Below are 17,681 nucleotides of genomic sequence, written 5' to 3' on the forward strand. Positions count from 1 at the left end.
TCTCCTGGAAGGACTTTTTCCATCCCAATTTGATCTATTCCCGTATGTCAAGGATTCATTCAACTCCCAAACTTACCAAAATTTCTTCCTTTTCCTACTCAGGCATTTTTCAAAATCCCCCTTTCCAATAGGAAGTTTGTAAGTCTGTAAATAATCTCTTCCTCTCCTCCTCCGGATTTATTCAGTTTCCACAGCTGAGGAGTCTCAAATTGGTACAGGCTCTGCCTCCCCAACTAAATTATGAACCGTGTACAGAATCCCGGGCACCACCACGCCCACTGTTGAGCTGCTCTCGCCCATGCAGTGGGATGCCTGTTATGAGGACTCTGAGCACAGCACCTAACATTGGCTCCCAGGGGCTCCACTGCCCTTGTATCAGCACTGTGGCACAACGGAGGGAGCACTGGGTCAAGGGTCGGGGGAGCTGTGTTCTTATCGTGGCTCAGCCACTACCTTGTGGTAGAAAGACATCGCGTGATCTTGGGGAGTCACCTCATCTCTCTGGGGCTTGACAGAAACCTCATCTTGTACCATAGGAACCCTCTATGCTAACCTCTCAGGGGTCTGGGATTCCAGGGCTCAGGGCTCAGGTTTTAAGAGCCGAGTAGATGAATGAATTCCATGAGAGGATTACATTTTCTTACACACTCTGTCATTAGTCTTAATCAGAAACTCTAGTTATTCTAACTGGTAAGTGACTGGTGGTTATTTTGTGGGGAGAATAATTAATCTATACATTCCTTTCCCAATTAAAAAAATACATATATACTCCAATCATGCTTTACTTATGATGTAATCAGAGCTATCCATTAACATTTAATGTATTTGTGGGCAGGGCTGAGCTTTCTTCATTTTTTCATCTCCTTAATGTGTTGCTTGGCATTCAGTGAAGTCTTAATGTACACTTGCTGAATTAACAAGTGATGGAGATGCAGAGGGTGAAGCAGGAGGCAGTGATGAGCTCTCCATCCCAAGAGATGTCCCGAGAGCAGGTAGATGACTATCATCATGATAATGAAAGGAATAATAAAAACGGACACTCTCACATACTGGTCACTGAGCTAATGTCCTTGCATCATTATCTCATTAATCTTCAAGAAAACCCGGTGAGGTTGGATTGGCTTTGACCTCCATTTTACTGGTGGAGAAACTGAGGCTTACAGAGGTGGGGGTCACTTGCCAGGGTCACTCCAACAGCATGAAGTGGTGCCAGGATGATGGAGGAAGGCTATGAACAGACATCCCTGTCCCACCTGTGGATGAGGGTGTGGGAGGCTGGGCCTGATCCACGGTTTCCAAACTGAGTTCTGAGAGACTCAGTGGTTTCTTTGGGGGCCTTTTGAGAGGAATTGGGAGGCTGAGTTTGGAGGTACAGATCCTCACTCTGCCTATCACAGGACAAACCAGTGTTTCAGATCAGATTGTATTTTATAAGAAAGATTCAGATGCAACAGTGTTTGAAAACCACTGGCCCATCAGATCCCTCCACACCTGAGGTTCCAGAAATCTAAGTGCCCAGCATAAACCTTGTACACCCCAGAATTTCCTGGAAAAAGCCAGGTCTTCCCCTGCCCCGGGGGCTTATGCAGAGGGTCCCAGTCCCTGCTGGTCACCCGCTCACCTGCACAAGCTGCACACGAAGCACTTGGGGTGGTAGGTGCGGCCCAGGGCGGAGATGACTTCGCCTGTGATGAAGTCCCGGCAGCTGTCACAGCGGGTGCCATAGAGTTGCTGGTAGTCCTGGGTGCAGATGTACTCCTGGTTCTTGAAGAAGAAGCCTGACTGGGCCAGGCCACAGCCACATACTTGGGGAAACAAGGAGGAAAACAAGGAGGAAAACAATGGCAGGTTGAGTGCAGGGAGGGTCTGCAAGCAGAAGGTCCTCACTGGGGGAAATGCTGGTGTCTGACTGTGTCATGAGTGGCCACAGAATGGTAACATGTCAGACTTCACAGGCCTTTGGGGCCAGAATTCCTTAAAGAATGGCCAGTAGGCCACTAGCATCAGTATCACCCTGAGAGCTTCTTACAATCCAGATGCCTGGGCCTGAATCAGACTTCCTGGAACTGAGGCCGGGGCATCTGCATTTGAACAGCACTCCCCAACCCCACTAGGTTGACTCTGATGCACACTAAGAAGCACTGATGTGTACATTCCTCCCAACACACAAATGAAAAGTTTAAGCTGTGCAGCTCACGCAAGGCTGCACAGCTGGTGGAAATATGAATGTAATAAAAGAACCACTCAGTTAAACATTTCCTGGGTACTTCCTATGTGCATGATTCTGTGCCAGGTGAAGAGCAGTGTGGGGACCATATGCTCCAAATCCCAACCTGGAGATACTTTCGGATGGCAATGGGATGGATGGTTTGAAGTCTAGAATCTGTGCTCACCATAGCCATAAGGAGTGAGGGGTGTCTATTCCCAGGCAGGAATAATAAAACACAATCCCTGAACTTCAAAGAGCTAAAAATGCTGCAGAGAGAAGATCATATAGAAAAAAATGTCCCATATCGTTGGTGACGGGCCACAGAGCCAGTGCAAGCAGTAAGGACTGTGAATGAGGTAGAAGAAAGAAGCCTTGTCAGTTGCAAGGGATCATGGGAGGCTTTTCAGAGGAGGTAGCATCTGAGTTGAACACTAAAGGAACAGAATGAGCCAAAGCACAGAGGCAGGAAGGTGCAAGTGATATTTGATTTGTGTGAAGGCTAGACGTAGGGGTGGTGTTTGTAGGAAGTGGTGAGAAGTAATGCAGGAAAAGATTGTTCAGACCAGTTGGAGGAAGGCCTGGATCCAGTTTAAGAAGATTAGGTTTTGTAGGATACTGAGGAGCCATGGATGTTTTTTTCCCTAGTTTAGAAAAATTTAGAAAAATATCTCAAACATATATAAAAATGGGAGAAGACTGTAATAATTCTCCATCACTCAGCTGCAAAAATGATCAATTGCACTGATGGCTTTTGAACAGAGATGCAACAGGATTTTACAAGGCGTTTCATATAGTCTCTTGGAATATTCTTTTGGATAATAGGGATAAATAAATGTAGGACAAAATAGAAAAACAAGTAGATTTTTAGGTGTTTGAACAATTGAATTATGTGAGATCCACCCTGACTTAGAAATACGAGATTTTCCTGTAAGGAGTTAAGTTGTGACATGAACGCATTATGGGCAGAGCAGAAAGATGCAAAGTTTCTTCCAAGGGAATAAATGGCTCGCAGGGCCACCAGAGCTGTAGTAACCCACTGAATGTACCGATCAGCTAAAGCAAGGATGTGCCAGCCAGGAAGGGGGCTGGTTAGCAATCAGTGGAAGGCAACTGGGGGGCCCATTTAAATCCTGTCACCAGCTCCCCTGGTTCTGAGGCTGCTGTCTGATGGACTGACTTTCCACCTAGATTGCCTCTGAGAGGCCAGGTGCTGGCCAGGCCACCATGAAACAGTCCAACTCAAGGTCACACCTCTTGTCTACATTGATGAACAGGTATTCTGGCTTTCTACATCAGTTTCCTGAGGACTTGGTTAGTACAAGTCAGCTTTCTCAAGGGTGATCAATGATGGGAAAACCAATAAGATAGTTACCAAGCCTGTAAGTCTGAAGAGTCAGCCTGGAACTGAGTGGAAACACCCCAGCAAATACTACCTCACCTTTAACAGAGAAAGTTGTTTCACAAAAGCAGCCAGGTTAAAAATAAGAGAGAGTGCCAGGTCAATGCCAGGAATATTTCATAAGTGTTTGTTCACCTCTGGGGACTGGAGGCTTAAAGGGTGAGGCTGAGTGAGGAGGAAGCAGCTTCAGAAGTCACTGCATGCGGGGAACAGCTCAGGACAGTGGGAGACACAATGGTCTGAGAGTCAGACCACCCAACCTCTGTTCTCATCACTGAGTAGAACTGCCATGCTGTAAGTCTATGAGAAGAAAAGCTTCCTTTAGGGCTTACTCTACACCTAAACATTTTAAACTCAGTGTGGAGCATTGCTTGTGACCCCTGACCCCACCCCTATGAAGAGGCAGGAGTATGGTGGAGACGGTGGTGGTGGCAGAAATCTGGGAAGGGTTCATCTTCCATCAGGCATTATGAAAATTCATCACATCAAACCATGTCTGGTCTCACGAGCAGGCAAAGCCAGAGCACAGGCTGTTCTGGGCCGTGCAGGTGGTGGAGCAATTGACTTCATGGCTGTGGAATCAATTAGGTCATGGCCTACAACCTCACTGGAAACAGCTCCTGTTTTTTCCCTTTTTTTTTTTCTCCTTTGTCTCCCTTGCCAACTCCACCCCCAGAGCCACCTCTCCCAGTGGAGAAATCCAGGCGACCATAGGAAAACTTGGAACAATCAGTCCTCTTTTTCTCCCAAGGAACTGAAGGAGGAAGTTTTTGGTAGAAAGGATGTAAAGGTTGATAAGTCTCTCAGGGGTTCCTGGAAATACAGCAGGGAGCACAGGGATGGAAGGCAAGCTGGACCAGCATGACAGATGGATCTGAGGCTGAGTGGAGCCAGACATTCAAATAACAGGAAAGCCACGGAGAGGGTTTGCAGTACGGAACTGATGTGGAATGAATATACCTGGGGCAGTCGTTATTCTGTGAATCAAAAAAATGAAGTCTACCAATTAAAAACAGCGGACCATATGGATTAACAATGGAATGGAATATTGAACGTTAAAACTGCTTTGAGCAAATCCAGTATAAATGCTCAATGTAAATATAAGGCCCAGAAGGAGGGCTTGCACACAGCCCCGGAATGTGTCAGTGAACAATGTGCTATTTTGTAGGTTATTGGACCTTTGTCCGTGGTCCTGTTCTAGCACTCAAGTGCTGGGAGATTTTGAAAAAGTTACCCGAGCTCTCTGGAGCTCATTTGTAAGATGAAGGGGCTGGGTGGTTAACTGAGGACACACCTAGATCAGAAAGTCCAAGACTCTGTGATACAATTTTAGTGATTTTCAACTTTTCGAATGAGACTGGATTTTATGGAATTTCAAAATCCAAGAGTTAGAAGAGTCCCTGAGGGTGATCTAATTCATTATTTAGAACATTTCATTGTGAAATATACTATACATAGAGAAAATGTATAAAATATATATGTACGGTTTAAGGAATAGTAAAATAACTCCCAAGTACCCACTACTGAGTTTATGAAACAGAACACCGCCAATTCCTTAGAAGCCTCTCCTCTCCGTAAGAGCACCTCTGTCCCATACTGTCCCTAATTATGTGTTTACCATTCCCTTGCTTTACTTTATAGTTTTACACCTGTGATGTATCCATCAACAATATTTTGTTTAGTCTGACCTGTTTTTGAGCTTTATGTTGATGGAGTCATACTGCAATTGTCCCATACCTGCTTCATTCCCTCAGTATTGTGTGTTGAGATTCATCCACATCAATGCACGTAACTGCTGTTCACTCATTTTCACTGCTGTGCTGTATTCCATTGCCTGAATACATCACAGTTGGTCTACTCCACTGCTGAAGGGCATTTGAGCTACCTGCAGTTTTTTGTGGGGTAATGTCTCACTGTTTTCCAAAGAGCTTTTCCTATTTACCTTCCCACCAGCAGTTCCCACTGATATATATCATCAACAGTACTTAGTAATATCTGACATATTTGGTCAACATAGTGGATGTGAAATGATGCCATTTATAATTTTGTGATTTCAAATTTCATTTGCCTAATGATTAATGAAATTGAGAATTTTTTTCAAGTGTTAAAATACCTGCTAATGTTTTTTGCTCATTTTTTAAATTTTAGACTTGTAGAAATTCTTAATATATTTTAGAAATCAATCCTTTTTCAGTCATTTATTACAAATATCTTCTGCAATTTTGGGCTTGCTTTTTGCTCCCCTTTTCTTGTTTTTGGATGAACCAAAGTTCTCAGTTTTTATGTTGCTGAATTTGTAAATCTTTTCCTTTACGGATTGCCCTTTCTGTGTCATGTTTCAGAAATTATTCTCTACGCTGAAATCCTAAAAGATATCTCCTATATTGTCTTCTAAAAATTTTATTGAGCTGCCTTTCATAGTAAAACTGTTAATCTACCTGGAATTGACTTTAGGGAATGATATACAGTAGGGATCTGATTTTCTCCCACATGGATAATTAATTATCTCAGCATCATTTATTAAGCAGTCTAATCTTTCCCCACTGATCTGCAAAAAGCAAGTTTCCATATATATGGAAGTTTGTGTTTAGTTCTATATTCAGTTCCATTGGTCTATTGATCTCTCCTTAATCCAAGATCACATGGTCTTAATAGGTTTTAATAACAAATGATGATATCTGGTAGGACAGGCCCTCTTGCTTTGTTGCTCTTTAGGAATGCTTTGATTATGCCTGGCCTTTGTCAAGAATAGAATTTTAACTGATTTCTTAATTTCTATGGAAAGCCTTACGGAATGTATTAGAATTGTTTTGAATATATAGTTCAACCAGAGTAGAACTGTCATCTTTTTGATATTTCTATCTTTCTATCAGAGAACTTAGCATATTAAAAAATTACTTAGGTCTTTAATGTCTTTCTTATGATATTCTATAAATTTAACAATTTTATAATTTTTATCTTATACAACTTTATAAAATTTATTTCTAAATTAAATTTTTTTTCTTGTTCAGGTAAATGGTGTCTTGATTGTTAATGGTGAATACAAATGCAATTTTTTTCTATATTTATTCTGTATTTAGTAACCTTAATAAACTCTTATTGACTTTCTTTTTAGTATTATTATTTCAGAATGTATCTCTAAAATATTAGGATTCTTTAAAAAAGTCAACCACAATAATCTAAAAGCATTGAAAATAATGTCTATTAAGGCATTATCAAGTCAGTGAGTTCAAGTTTTTCCAGTTATCCCATTCTTGTTTTCTTTTCTTTTTTTTGTTTTAGTGATTAGTTGTTTGAATAAAAATCTATCAAGGTTCACACATTGCATTTGTTTGATGTACCTCTTAAGTCCCTTAATTGCTATTTTTCCTTCTTATTTTCTCCTTGCAATGTATTTATTAAAGACACTGAGTCATTTCTGCAGTTTGAATTTCGCTGATTGTACCCCTATGTTGTTGATTAATTTCTTTTACATTTTCTGTAAATGGTGGTTATATCTAGAAACTTGAAATTCAGGTCTGATTATCTTTTTCTTTTTAGGAATAATCCTACATTGATGTTCTGCATTTCTATGATTTGGGGTGGTGGTGTTGGTGAGTAGAAATGGCTACTGATGATCATTGCTAGATACATTATTTCATTACAGCTTTGCAAAATTAAAATATTCTAATGATTTAATTCTTCATTTATTAGGTGGAGTGTTTCTTTTTCTTTCTTTTTTTATTTTTTGTGAGACGGAGTCTCGCTCTGTCGCCCAGGCTGGAGTGCAGTGGCGCGATCTCGGCTCACTGCAAGCTCCGCCTCCCGGGTTCACGCCATTCTCCTGCCTCAGCCTCCCGAATAGCTGTGACTACAGGCGCCCATAGGTGGAGTGTTTCTGTAGATAGAAAATTTCATCAACCCTTGCTTACAGTTAAGTACTGTACAGTTTGTACAATAGGTTAAAGTTTTGATTCTTTGCCCATATTGTTTGTTTCAAAATAATTATTTCACCAGCATTATCTAAAAGTGACCAACGGGTTCTTTTCCTTTCTCCTTATTATAAACTAATTTTCTTATTGATTTTACTAAATTGTAGATTATTTTGGGTTTTCTCTGCAGACAATTATATAATCTAAAAATAATTACATTTTTTTTTTCCTTTTCAAACCATATAACTTTTATTTCTATATCTTGCTGAATTGTCTAGGATCCTCCAGACCAAATGTTGAACAGAAGTCATAACAGTAAGCACCTCTATCTTGTTCCTGATCTTAACGAGAATGCTTTCAGCATTTTACCATTAAATGTTTCCTTTATATATTTTGTACACATAATCCATCAGTTATGACAGCTTTCTTCAATTCCTCCTAGTTTTAAAAATTACTAGGTATACGGGAGGCTGAGGCAGGAGAATGGCATGAACCCGGGAGGCGGAGCTTGCAGTGAGATGAGATCGCTCCACTGCACTCTAGCCTGGGCGACAGAGCAAGACTCTGTCTCAAAAAACAAAAACAAAAACAAAAACAAACAGACAAACAAAAAAAACAACTAGATATAAGTGGGTTTTAAATTCTATCTAGTACCTTCTCTACTCTATTAAAATAATCAAATATTTTTATCCTTTCCTATCTTTATAGCAAAATATATTAGCCAGTTTTCTAATATTAAGCCAATTTCAAATTTCTGGAATAGACTCAATTTGGTCAGTTATGCTTTATTTTTCACACTTTCCTAAACTTGGTTTGCTAATATTTTGTCTAAGATTTTTAAATCTATGTTCATGAATGATATGGACATATGATTACTTTTCCTTGTTTGGTATTGTGCTGGTTCAAATGAGTTGGGAAGTATACCCTTTCTCTCTTCTCTGAAAGACTTTCTATACGACATAGATGATTTGTTTTTGAATGTTTTGTAGAACTTGATTCTAACGCTGATTTTTGTTTCTTTGGTGGTAGAAGAGTCTTAACTACACATTCACAAATTCAATATCTTGGATGATTATAGGACTACTCAGGTTTCAAAATTTCTTCTTGAGTAGGTTTTAGTTGGCACTCAAGAATTGATAAATTTTGTTATCTAAGTTTTAAAATTTATTACTCTAAATTGTTTATAATATTTCTTATTATGTCTTTAATTTTAATAGCAGCTACAGCGATGTGACTATTTTAATTCTTAAGATTGTTCATTTGTATATTTTCTCCCATTACTTGAATAATTTTGCCAGAATTTTGTCTATTTTACTTGTATTTTTAAAGAATCAACTTTTGTTTTGTTAATCCTGCCCATTGTGTGTTTTTTATTTGATTAATGTCTATTATATTATTTCCTTCCTTCTATTTTACTTGGATTCATTCTGCTCTTCAAACTTTTTGAGTTGAACACTTGGTTCATTAATTTTCAAACTTATTCTTTTCTATTGTGATAATTTAAGGCTACACATTTTCCTCTGAGTACCACTTTAAACTACATTTTGTAATGCTAGTTTTTGATACATAGTATTTTTGCTATCTTTCAGTTTCAAGTGTTTTCTGATTTTCATTAAGATTTTGCTAAGCATGCCATCTTTCATCTCAGTTCTGCCATCTGGGGATCATGTTTCTTCTGCTTACAGAACATATTTTTAAATTTCATTTAATGAGAGTTTGTTGTTGGTAAATTCAGTTTTAAAAAATCTAAACATGTTTTTACTTTGCTTTGGGTCTTTTATTTTAACAGTTTTTGTTTTGTTTTGAGACAGGGACTCGCTCTGTCGACCAGCCTGGAGTGCAATGGCGTGATCACAGCTCACTGCAACCTCCGCCTGCTGGGCTCAAATGATCCTCTCACCTCAGTCTCCCAAGTAGCTGGGACTACAGGCGTGTGCCACCACGCCCAGCTAATTTTTGTATTTTTTGTAGAGAAGAGGTTTTGCTATGTTGCTCAGGCTGCTCTCAAACTCCTGGGCTCAGGTGATCCGCCTGCCTCAGCCTCCCAAAATGCTGGGATTACAGGTGTGTGCCACCACACCCAGTCCATTTTAACAGTTTTAATGAGATACAATTCACAAGTCATATAATCCAACAATTTAAAATGTACAATTCAACCATTTCTTAGCATATTCACAAAGTTGTGCAATCGTTACCACTATCTAATTCCAGAACGTTTTCATCACCTCCAAAACAAGCCACAAACCCATTAGAAATCACTCCTTATCTGCCTCCAACTACCCCCAACCCTAGATAACCATGAATCTGCTTTCTGTCTTTATATAATTTGCCTGTTTTGAGCATTTCATACATATGAAATCCTACAATATGTAGCCTTTTGTGACTGTTTTCTTTCACATGTTTTCAAGGCCTATTCCCATTGGAGCATTAATTAGTATTTCATTCCTTTTTATTGCTAAATAGTATCCCTCTGTGGGGATAGATCACATTTTATTTATCCATTCATTGATTGATGAAGATTTGACTTTTTCTACCTTTTGGCTATTATGAATAATGCTGCTATGAACATTCATGTATATATTTCTGTGTGAACATATATTTTTATTTCTCTTGAGTATATACTGAGGAGTGGAATTTGGAATTGCTGGGTCATATGGTAACTCTACATTTCATCTTTTGAGGAACTGCCAGACTATTCTCCCAAGTAGCTGCACCATTTTACATTCCTTTCTACCAGCAACGTATGAGAGTTCTAATGTCTCCACATCCTCATCAACACTAGTTATCTATCTTTTTGATTATAGCCATTCTAGTAGATGTGAAGCGGCATCTCATTGTGGTTTGATTTGCATTTCTTTGATGGCTAATGATGTTGAGCATTTTTTTATGTGCTTATTGGACATTTGTATGACTTCTCTGGATAAATGTCTATTCATATCCTTTGCCCATTTTGAAATTAGGTTATTTGTCTTTTTATTATGCAATTGTAAGAATTCTTTATATAGCCAAGACCCAAATATTTTATCAGATTTATAATTTGCAAATATTTTCTCCTATTCTGTGGGTTGTCTTTTCACATCCTTGATGGTGTATATTGAAGTGCAAAAGTTTTAAATTTTGATACTATCTAATGAATATACTTTCCCTTTGTTGCTTGAGCTTTTGGTGTCATATGTAAGAAGGTTTTGCACAACTCAAGATCACAATGATTTATTCTTATATTTTTTCCTAAGAGTTTCTCAATTTTACCTTCTACATTTAGGTCTTTGATCAATTTTTAGTTAATTTTTATGTATGTGTAAAGAAAGAGTTTGACTTCATTTTTTGCATATGAATATTCACTTTTCCAAACACCTTTTGTTGAAAGGACCATTTTTCCCTCTTGAATTATCTCAACAGCCTTGTTGAAAATTAACCAACCATAAATATAAGAGTTCATGTTTATATTTTGGATTGTATTCATTTCTATGCCTATCCTTGTGCTAGTACCACCCTATCTTATTTATTATAGCCTTGTAGCAAATTTAAAAGCGGGAAGTGTGAGTTCTCCAACTTCGTTCTTTTTAAAGATTGCTTGGCTATTCTATGTCCATCCCTTGAAATTCCATATGAATTTTAGGATCAGACCATCAATTTCGGCAAAGAAGCCAGCTGAGATTTTGAGAGGGATTGCATTTTCTATAGACTGAATTGTGTCCCCACCCCCAATTCATATGTTGAAGCCCTGACCTCCAACATCATAGTATTTGGAGACGGGCCTTTGTGAGATAATTAGGTTTAGATGAGATCATAAGGGTGGGGCCCTCATGATGAGATTAGTGCTCTTACAGCAGGAGACACTAGAGAGTTTGCTGGCTGTCCCTCTCCCTTTCTTTCTCTGCCATGTGAAGATGCAGCAAGATGGCAGCCATCTGCAAGCCAGTGCTTCCATCTTAATAACAAGTCTTTTGATTTATGAACAAGGGGCACCTTTCTATTTATTTAGGCCTTCTTTAACATTTTGTAGTTTTCAGAGTACACATTTTGAACTTCTTTTGTTAAATTCATTCCTATGTATTTCTTTGATGCTATTGCCAATGGAACTGTTTTCTCAATTTTATTTTCAGATTTTTTATTGCTACAGTATAGAAATAGAATTGATTTTGGTATTTGATCTTATATCTTGAAACTTAATAAACTTATTATTTCTAATAAATTTTTAGTATTCCTTGGGATTTGCTGTATAAGATCATGTCATGTGCAAACAGAGATAGTTGTACCTCTTCCTTTTTAATCTGGATGCCTTTTATTTCATTTTCTTCCTTAATTAACCTAGCACTAACCTGAAATGCAATGTCAAATAGAATTGGTGAGAGCAGACATCCTTGTCTTGTTTTTGATCTTACAGGGAAATGTTATATATAAGTTTTGGTGCCGCAAAAGGAATAGCACTAGAATATAAAATTTTCTTTTTAATTCTCAGCAAGGCAAGTTACTTCTGTAGCAGGGTGCACCCTTACAGATGGAGCAAAGGTGAGGGTGCACTTGGACAAGGGAGGGGAAGGGGTTCTTATCCCTGAGGCACGTGGCCCCTGCTGCTGTGTGGTTCCCCTGTTGGCTAGGATTAGACCGCACAGGCTAAACTAATTCCGATTGGCTAATTTAAAGAGAATGACAGGGTGAATGCATTGGCGGGAGTCACGGCAGAGCAGGTAGCAGGTAATCTGAATGAGCTAGAGTGGAGCATGTGATCAGAATGAGTTAGGGTGGCACAGGTGATCGGAATGAGTCAGGGTGGAGTAGGTAATCGGAATGAGTCAGGGTGGAGTAGGTAATTGAAAAAGGTTGCTTTACAAGGAAGTTAAGTTTAAAAGTAGAAGGCAAAGAATTGAACATACTGACATATTAATTCTTTGAAAAGAAATTTAGAACTCATATCTAACAGAAACATTCAGTCTTTCACCATTAAGTATAATCTTAGTTGTAGGTTTGTCTTTGTTCTAGAAAGATAGTTTTGCTGAATACATAATCTTTCCTTGATAGTTATTTCTTTTAGTACATTAAAGATACTCTTCTGCTGTTTTCTAGTTTCCTTGTTGCTATTGAAAAGTCAGCTGTCTGTCCATTTACCATTTATATGCAGATGATTTGTCTTTTCTCTCTGGCTGCTTTTAAGATTGGCTCTTTGATGATCTGAGGTTTTACTCTGGTATGTGTAGGTGGATTTCTTTTAAATTTTCCTGCAGGAATTTATTAGGTTTTCTGGATTCAAGGATATGTGTCTTTCAACAGCTCTAGAAAATTCATAGCTGTTGTCTCTTCAAATATTGTCCTCCCACTCATGTTCTCTATTATGTATCCCCAGAACTCTGATTAGAAATACATGTCAGGACCTCTCACTATATTCTCCACATATTAGCTTCTTTTTTTTTTTTTTTTTTTTTTTTTTTTTTACCACCTTCTCATATTTTTGATCTATTATCTGTATAACATTTTTTGGATGAAATCTTCTGGTTCATTAGTTCTTTCTTTAGCAACATCTAATCTGCTATTTAATTTATACATTGAATTTTTAATTTCAAAGATTATATGTTTCTGTTTTTAGAAGTTTTACTTGTTTCCTTTTCAAATCTTCTGTACTATTTCTTATAATGTACTGTTCGGTTTTTTGCTCATATTTTCTAGTTTGTTTAAATGTATCAATATAGTTATTATATAATGACAGAAAATTTCAATATACAAAGCCATTGAGGTTCTGATTCTGTTCGCCATTGTTTCTGCTGGCTCTCACTCCATTATAATTTGTAAGTTTTTGCCTGACTGTGAGTTACCCATTTTCATAATCACGCTATGTGTGGAAAGTCTTTGAGGCCTGGAATAAAGTTGAGTTCCTCCAAAGAGGAGTATCATTTGCTTTTGCCATTTGCCAGGCGGGAGACTGCTGTAACTTAGATTTTCTGCTTGACTCTATTGTATATTTTATATATTGTTATAATTTTTATTATAAATGTACATGAATAAAGGGTGGATTATGGACAGATATTTTCATAAACAATTTTTCATATATTTTTTTTTTTTTAGACGGAGTTTCACTCTGTCACCAGGCTGGAGTGCAGTGGCGCGATCTGGACTCACTGCAACCTCCACCTCCTGGGTTCAAGCGATTCTCCTGTCTCAGCCTCCCGAGTAGCTGGGACTACAGGTGCCTGCTACCACACACAGCACATTTTTGTATTCTTAATAGAGACGGGGTTTCACCATGTTGGCCAGGCTGGTCTTAAACTCCTGACCTCATGACCCTCCTGCCTTGGCCTCCCAAAGTGCTGGGATTACAGGAGTGAGCCACTGTTTTATTCCCCTCTACCCATTGCCAAAGTTGGAACAGGCAAGTTTCCTTGCTCTCTCCCTCTCCAGAGCCAGTTTATTTCTTATCCTTCATACACCGAGAACATTTTTTTCAGGGGGAAACAGCTGTATACGTAAGTCTCCTATTGGATTCCCACTTTGACTAGATGCTAAGCTTTGCCTCCTGTTCTCCATGATCCATTTAGACAACAGAGTAAAAGCTCAAGGTCTCCAAGGTTTAAGATAAACTATCAGGATGAAATAAGGCATTGGGAGTCACAGCAGGGTTTCTGTTTCCATTTTTAACCTTTGTAGATTCCTTCCTTTCATGTCAGCACAGCAGTGCATGTTAAAATAGTTGTAAAAGAAATTCATAAAAATTTTAGATTATTTAGATGAGAAAACTGTCTAATAGGGTACTTAATTGTCATGTTGATTACTGTTGGAAATAAAAATCCTCTCATTTGTTTTACCTTTAAGCAAATGGACATTGAAAATATTCAGAAAAATATTGGTCTATTTTTTTCCCTCTTAAAATCTACTTTGAAAGAGATTCCACAAACTCTGTGTGGTAAATGTGAAAATGGTCAAATTATTCCTTTGTGCATTAACACCCTTGAAATCTGATGCTGCAGATCCCCCTACAAAAGGCAAAGTTTATTTCTCCGTGACCTTGAATCTGGGTTGGCCATTTGGCTTGTTTTGGCCAACAGCAGGACATTAAGCTGAGGTTTGAAAAGGTCTTACCTATTAAAGCTTGTTCTCTCTTTGTACTTGGAGCTCTGAGACTACCATATGAACAAGCCGAAGCCAGCCCACTGGAGGATGAGAAGCTATGTGGAGACACCCGGGTTAGCAGCTTGCCAACCACTGCCAGCAGACCCACCTGCTGACTGCATATCATCATGATGAGGCCAGTACAGATAAGCAGAGCTAGAAACTGGGAAACGCTGCCCAGCCAACCCAGAGAATCATGAGCTAAATAAATGATTGGTTTAAGCTATTAAGTTTTTGCTTAAGTAAAAGGTAACTGATACATTCTCTTAAGAATATAATCACATAACTATACCCTTAACCACTTCGGAACAATTTCCTTGCCTTTACCCTTTGTCCTACCTCAATTTCAGAGGGTGTAAAAATAATTACTCACCAAGATATTCTTGCAATTCAACTTATACTAAAGGGGTTTGCCAATACTCAATATAAAATTGAAATCACACCAGTTAAAATGTATCCCGTATATGCCTCTATAAACAAATTAGGAAATATGAATATGTAATTTGTTTGCTCAGTGCAGAGTCTAGTTAGATCATGAAGAAAGCAGTTCAGGATTTTCACAATGGCAGGGGAAGTCACTCTCAGGTGCATGAGACTGAGGCAGTTACTGATATAAAAAGAACCGGGGGTTTCAACTGACATTAAATTCAATATAAGCTGGTGGTGTGAAGTGGCTCCTCAGGAAGTCAGTTCAATCTCAGTTACATCAACGGAAATGTAGTCCTTTGTATTTGCCAGACCTCGAAAACTGTGATCTGTTCTGAGTATCATACTTTAAGAACGACAGCGACACACTAGAATGGATCAAAGAGGAAGACTCCAGGACGATGGCACTGTTGGAATCATTTAAGATGAGACCCAATTTAAGGACCTGTGAAATAGTTTGACATGGGGAAGACCTGGATACGAGTATCTGAAGAACAGTCAAAGGGAAAAGCAAATACAAAGTATTCTTCAGACTTTATGAGGACAAATCTAAGATCAACAATAAAGTAACAAATTTTGGGTCAAACATTTACTAAACCCACAGGCAATCCAACATTAGAATGGCCGCTCTGCGGAGCTTAGGGAAGCCTGAACGAAGAGGTCGAGATGCGGAGGCTGGAGAGATGTTTGTAGGGACATTGTGGAAGGGCGTGTTGCCCCCAGGCCAGAGGGCTCTCTGTGCTCTTTCAGCTGAGTCCCTTTTCCTGCTGCTAATTATCTATCTTCTTTAGGAACTCTTAGCTTGGTTGAGTCTAGGATTATATAAATTAGCCTCGCGTAAGCTGTAACAATGAAAGGTGACCTAACAGCTATGTGCTCTCAAATTACAAACCTTACCAAGGTGACGTCTCTTCTCCCTTGTTAAACGTAACCTTTGAAGATTGCCACACTGTCATAGAATAGGTACTCATCTCAAAAAAACACAAAAACACAAAAACACAAAAACACAAAAACAAAAAACTATCTTGAATTTTACCCAAGATAGTTTGCACTTTCATTTGCTCTCACATTGATTTATAGGCACAAACCAGGAGTCTCTTCCGATGAGTAAGTTAAGTTTGCAAGATAGTCTTTTTCCTTCTGGGTCAGCACCTGCCCCTCCAAAGTTACCAGGATCCTTGTCTCCCTCACGTACCAACACACTGCCCTCATCCTAAGGGAGAATCTCATAAGAAGAGGCTCAGGGAAAGTCTCTTTAGGTCTTTGTAGATGTTCCAGCTGCCTATGTTTGTCCTTTCTGCCCCTGAGGCATGACCTGGTGGTGCAAGAATGGGCAGGAATCTAAGAAGAGGGTGGGGGAGCTGAGCCTCCTACCTTGACAGGTGAAGCATCTGATGTGGAAGTGGTTGTTGTGCACGCGGACCACTTCCCCTTTGCAGGTGTCTCCACAGCGGTAGCACTGGATGACATTGGAGCTGCCCCGTGGATTATAAGGATTCTGCTGATAAGGAACTGTAAGAGAAACAAAGAGATCACTATCCAGAGGCCCTGATTCTTTACCAAGTCTGCTGCAAGACATTATCATAACTATAGCTGGAAGAAAAAGCTGAAGGGGAAGAAATGATGTGCAAAGTATCTTCAATTCATCATCAGGATGACTGCCAAGCTAAGGTAGCACTGAGTGGTATGAGACATGTCCATAGACCTCCTTAAGCAAGCAAGGACTTTTGAGTGAGCATAGCCTTTCCTTGCAAGAACACAAGCCAAATCCCTGAATGAAGACAAATAAGAGGACATAGAGTATTTCAAGGTAAATTATCAGAAATACCATCTTTTGAGTAAGCTTTAAATTAAAATTAGGCCCCAAACTTGTCCAAGGGAATTTGGGACTTGCAATTGACTCAGAAGTTTCAAAGAAGTGGGTGACTGACCCTGCCTCCAAATGGCTTTTGAGTTAAGCAAGTTACAGCCCCTCTCTGGGCCTAAATTTTCATGTCTATCAAATGAGGGTGGTCAAAGGTAGCACAGACTTTTATAAGGAAGGCATGAAGGGAACGGGAGGCACTCTGGCTGGAGGGAGGCTAACAAGGGAACTCATCTCAAAGCTGCCTTTGAACAGCACTTTCCATAAGACTGGGAAAATGTTACATGTATATAATTAAGAAAAAAATACTGGTGGAGATTATGAAAGGGTTGAAGTCACTGGGAGCTGCAGTTGAGTGGCCAGCACTTGATGATGCTTAAGAGTTCTACTAGCTTATTGGGTCTATTATTCTCTTGCTAAGACCATCTCCAATTTTAGTATATGTGCTGCCAAAGCGAGAATGCTAAGACCATTTCATGGCTACTTTTCTAGATATCCTTTTCTGAGATACACTTGGCTTGGCCATTCTAAAATCTAGTCATCTGATATTTCATTAGGCACCTGCCTAGAGCACAAAATCTCATGGTTGGAAGGAATGTTGGTAACTGTCTGGTTTGATCTCATTATGCATAAGCTGTTGAGGTAACTTTGCCACTGAGAAACTTACTCTTCTCTCTTGTAGAAAACCCCTGTGGCACTGGGGAGAGAATTACTTATTTCTTCAATTCTCACTCAAAGTTGAAGGAATAGTCCAAAAACTTCTGCTCATAC

The 17,681-nt window shown here is 39.1% G+C and overlaps 1 protein-coding gene across 3 annotated transcripts in view; it reads right to left on the minus strand.

The window, feature by feature from the left end:
* The window catches only part of ABLIM3 (actin binding LIM protein family member 3), a 119,757-nt gene that overhangs the window by 60,165 nt on the left and 41,911 nt on the right, over positions 1–17,681 (minus strand). For all 3 annotated transcript variants that reach the window (XR_007726470.1, XR_007726469.1, XM_050794008.1), the window contains exons 3-4: positions 16,421–16,558; positions 1,622–1,805 (exon numbers count right to left, since the gene is read on the minus strand). Coding sequence is in view for 1 of the 3 variants with exons in the window: in XM_050794008.1 (XP_050649965.1) it covers positions 1,622–1,805; positions 16,421–16,558 (322 nt within the window). In the remaining 2 variants the exon portion in view is untranslated. The remainder of the gene's footprint in view (positions 1–1,621; positions 1,806–16,420; positions 16,559–17,681) is intronic.

Source organism: Macaca thibetana, chromosome 6, assembly GCF_024542745.1.
Source record: "Macaca thibetana thibetana isolate TM-01 chromosome 6, ASM2454274v1, whole genome shotgun sequence".
Classification (NCBI taxonomy): Eukaryota; Metazoa; Chordata; class Mammalia; order Primates; family Cercopithecidae; genus Macaca; species Macaca thibetana.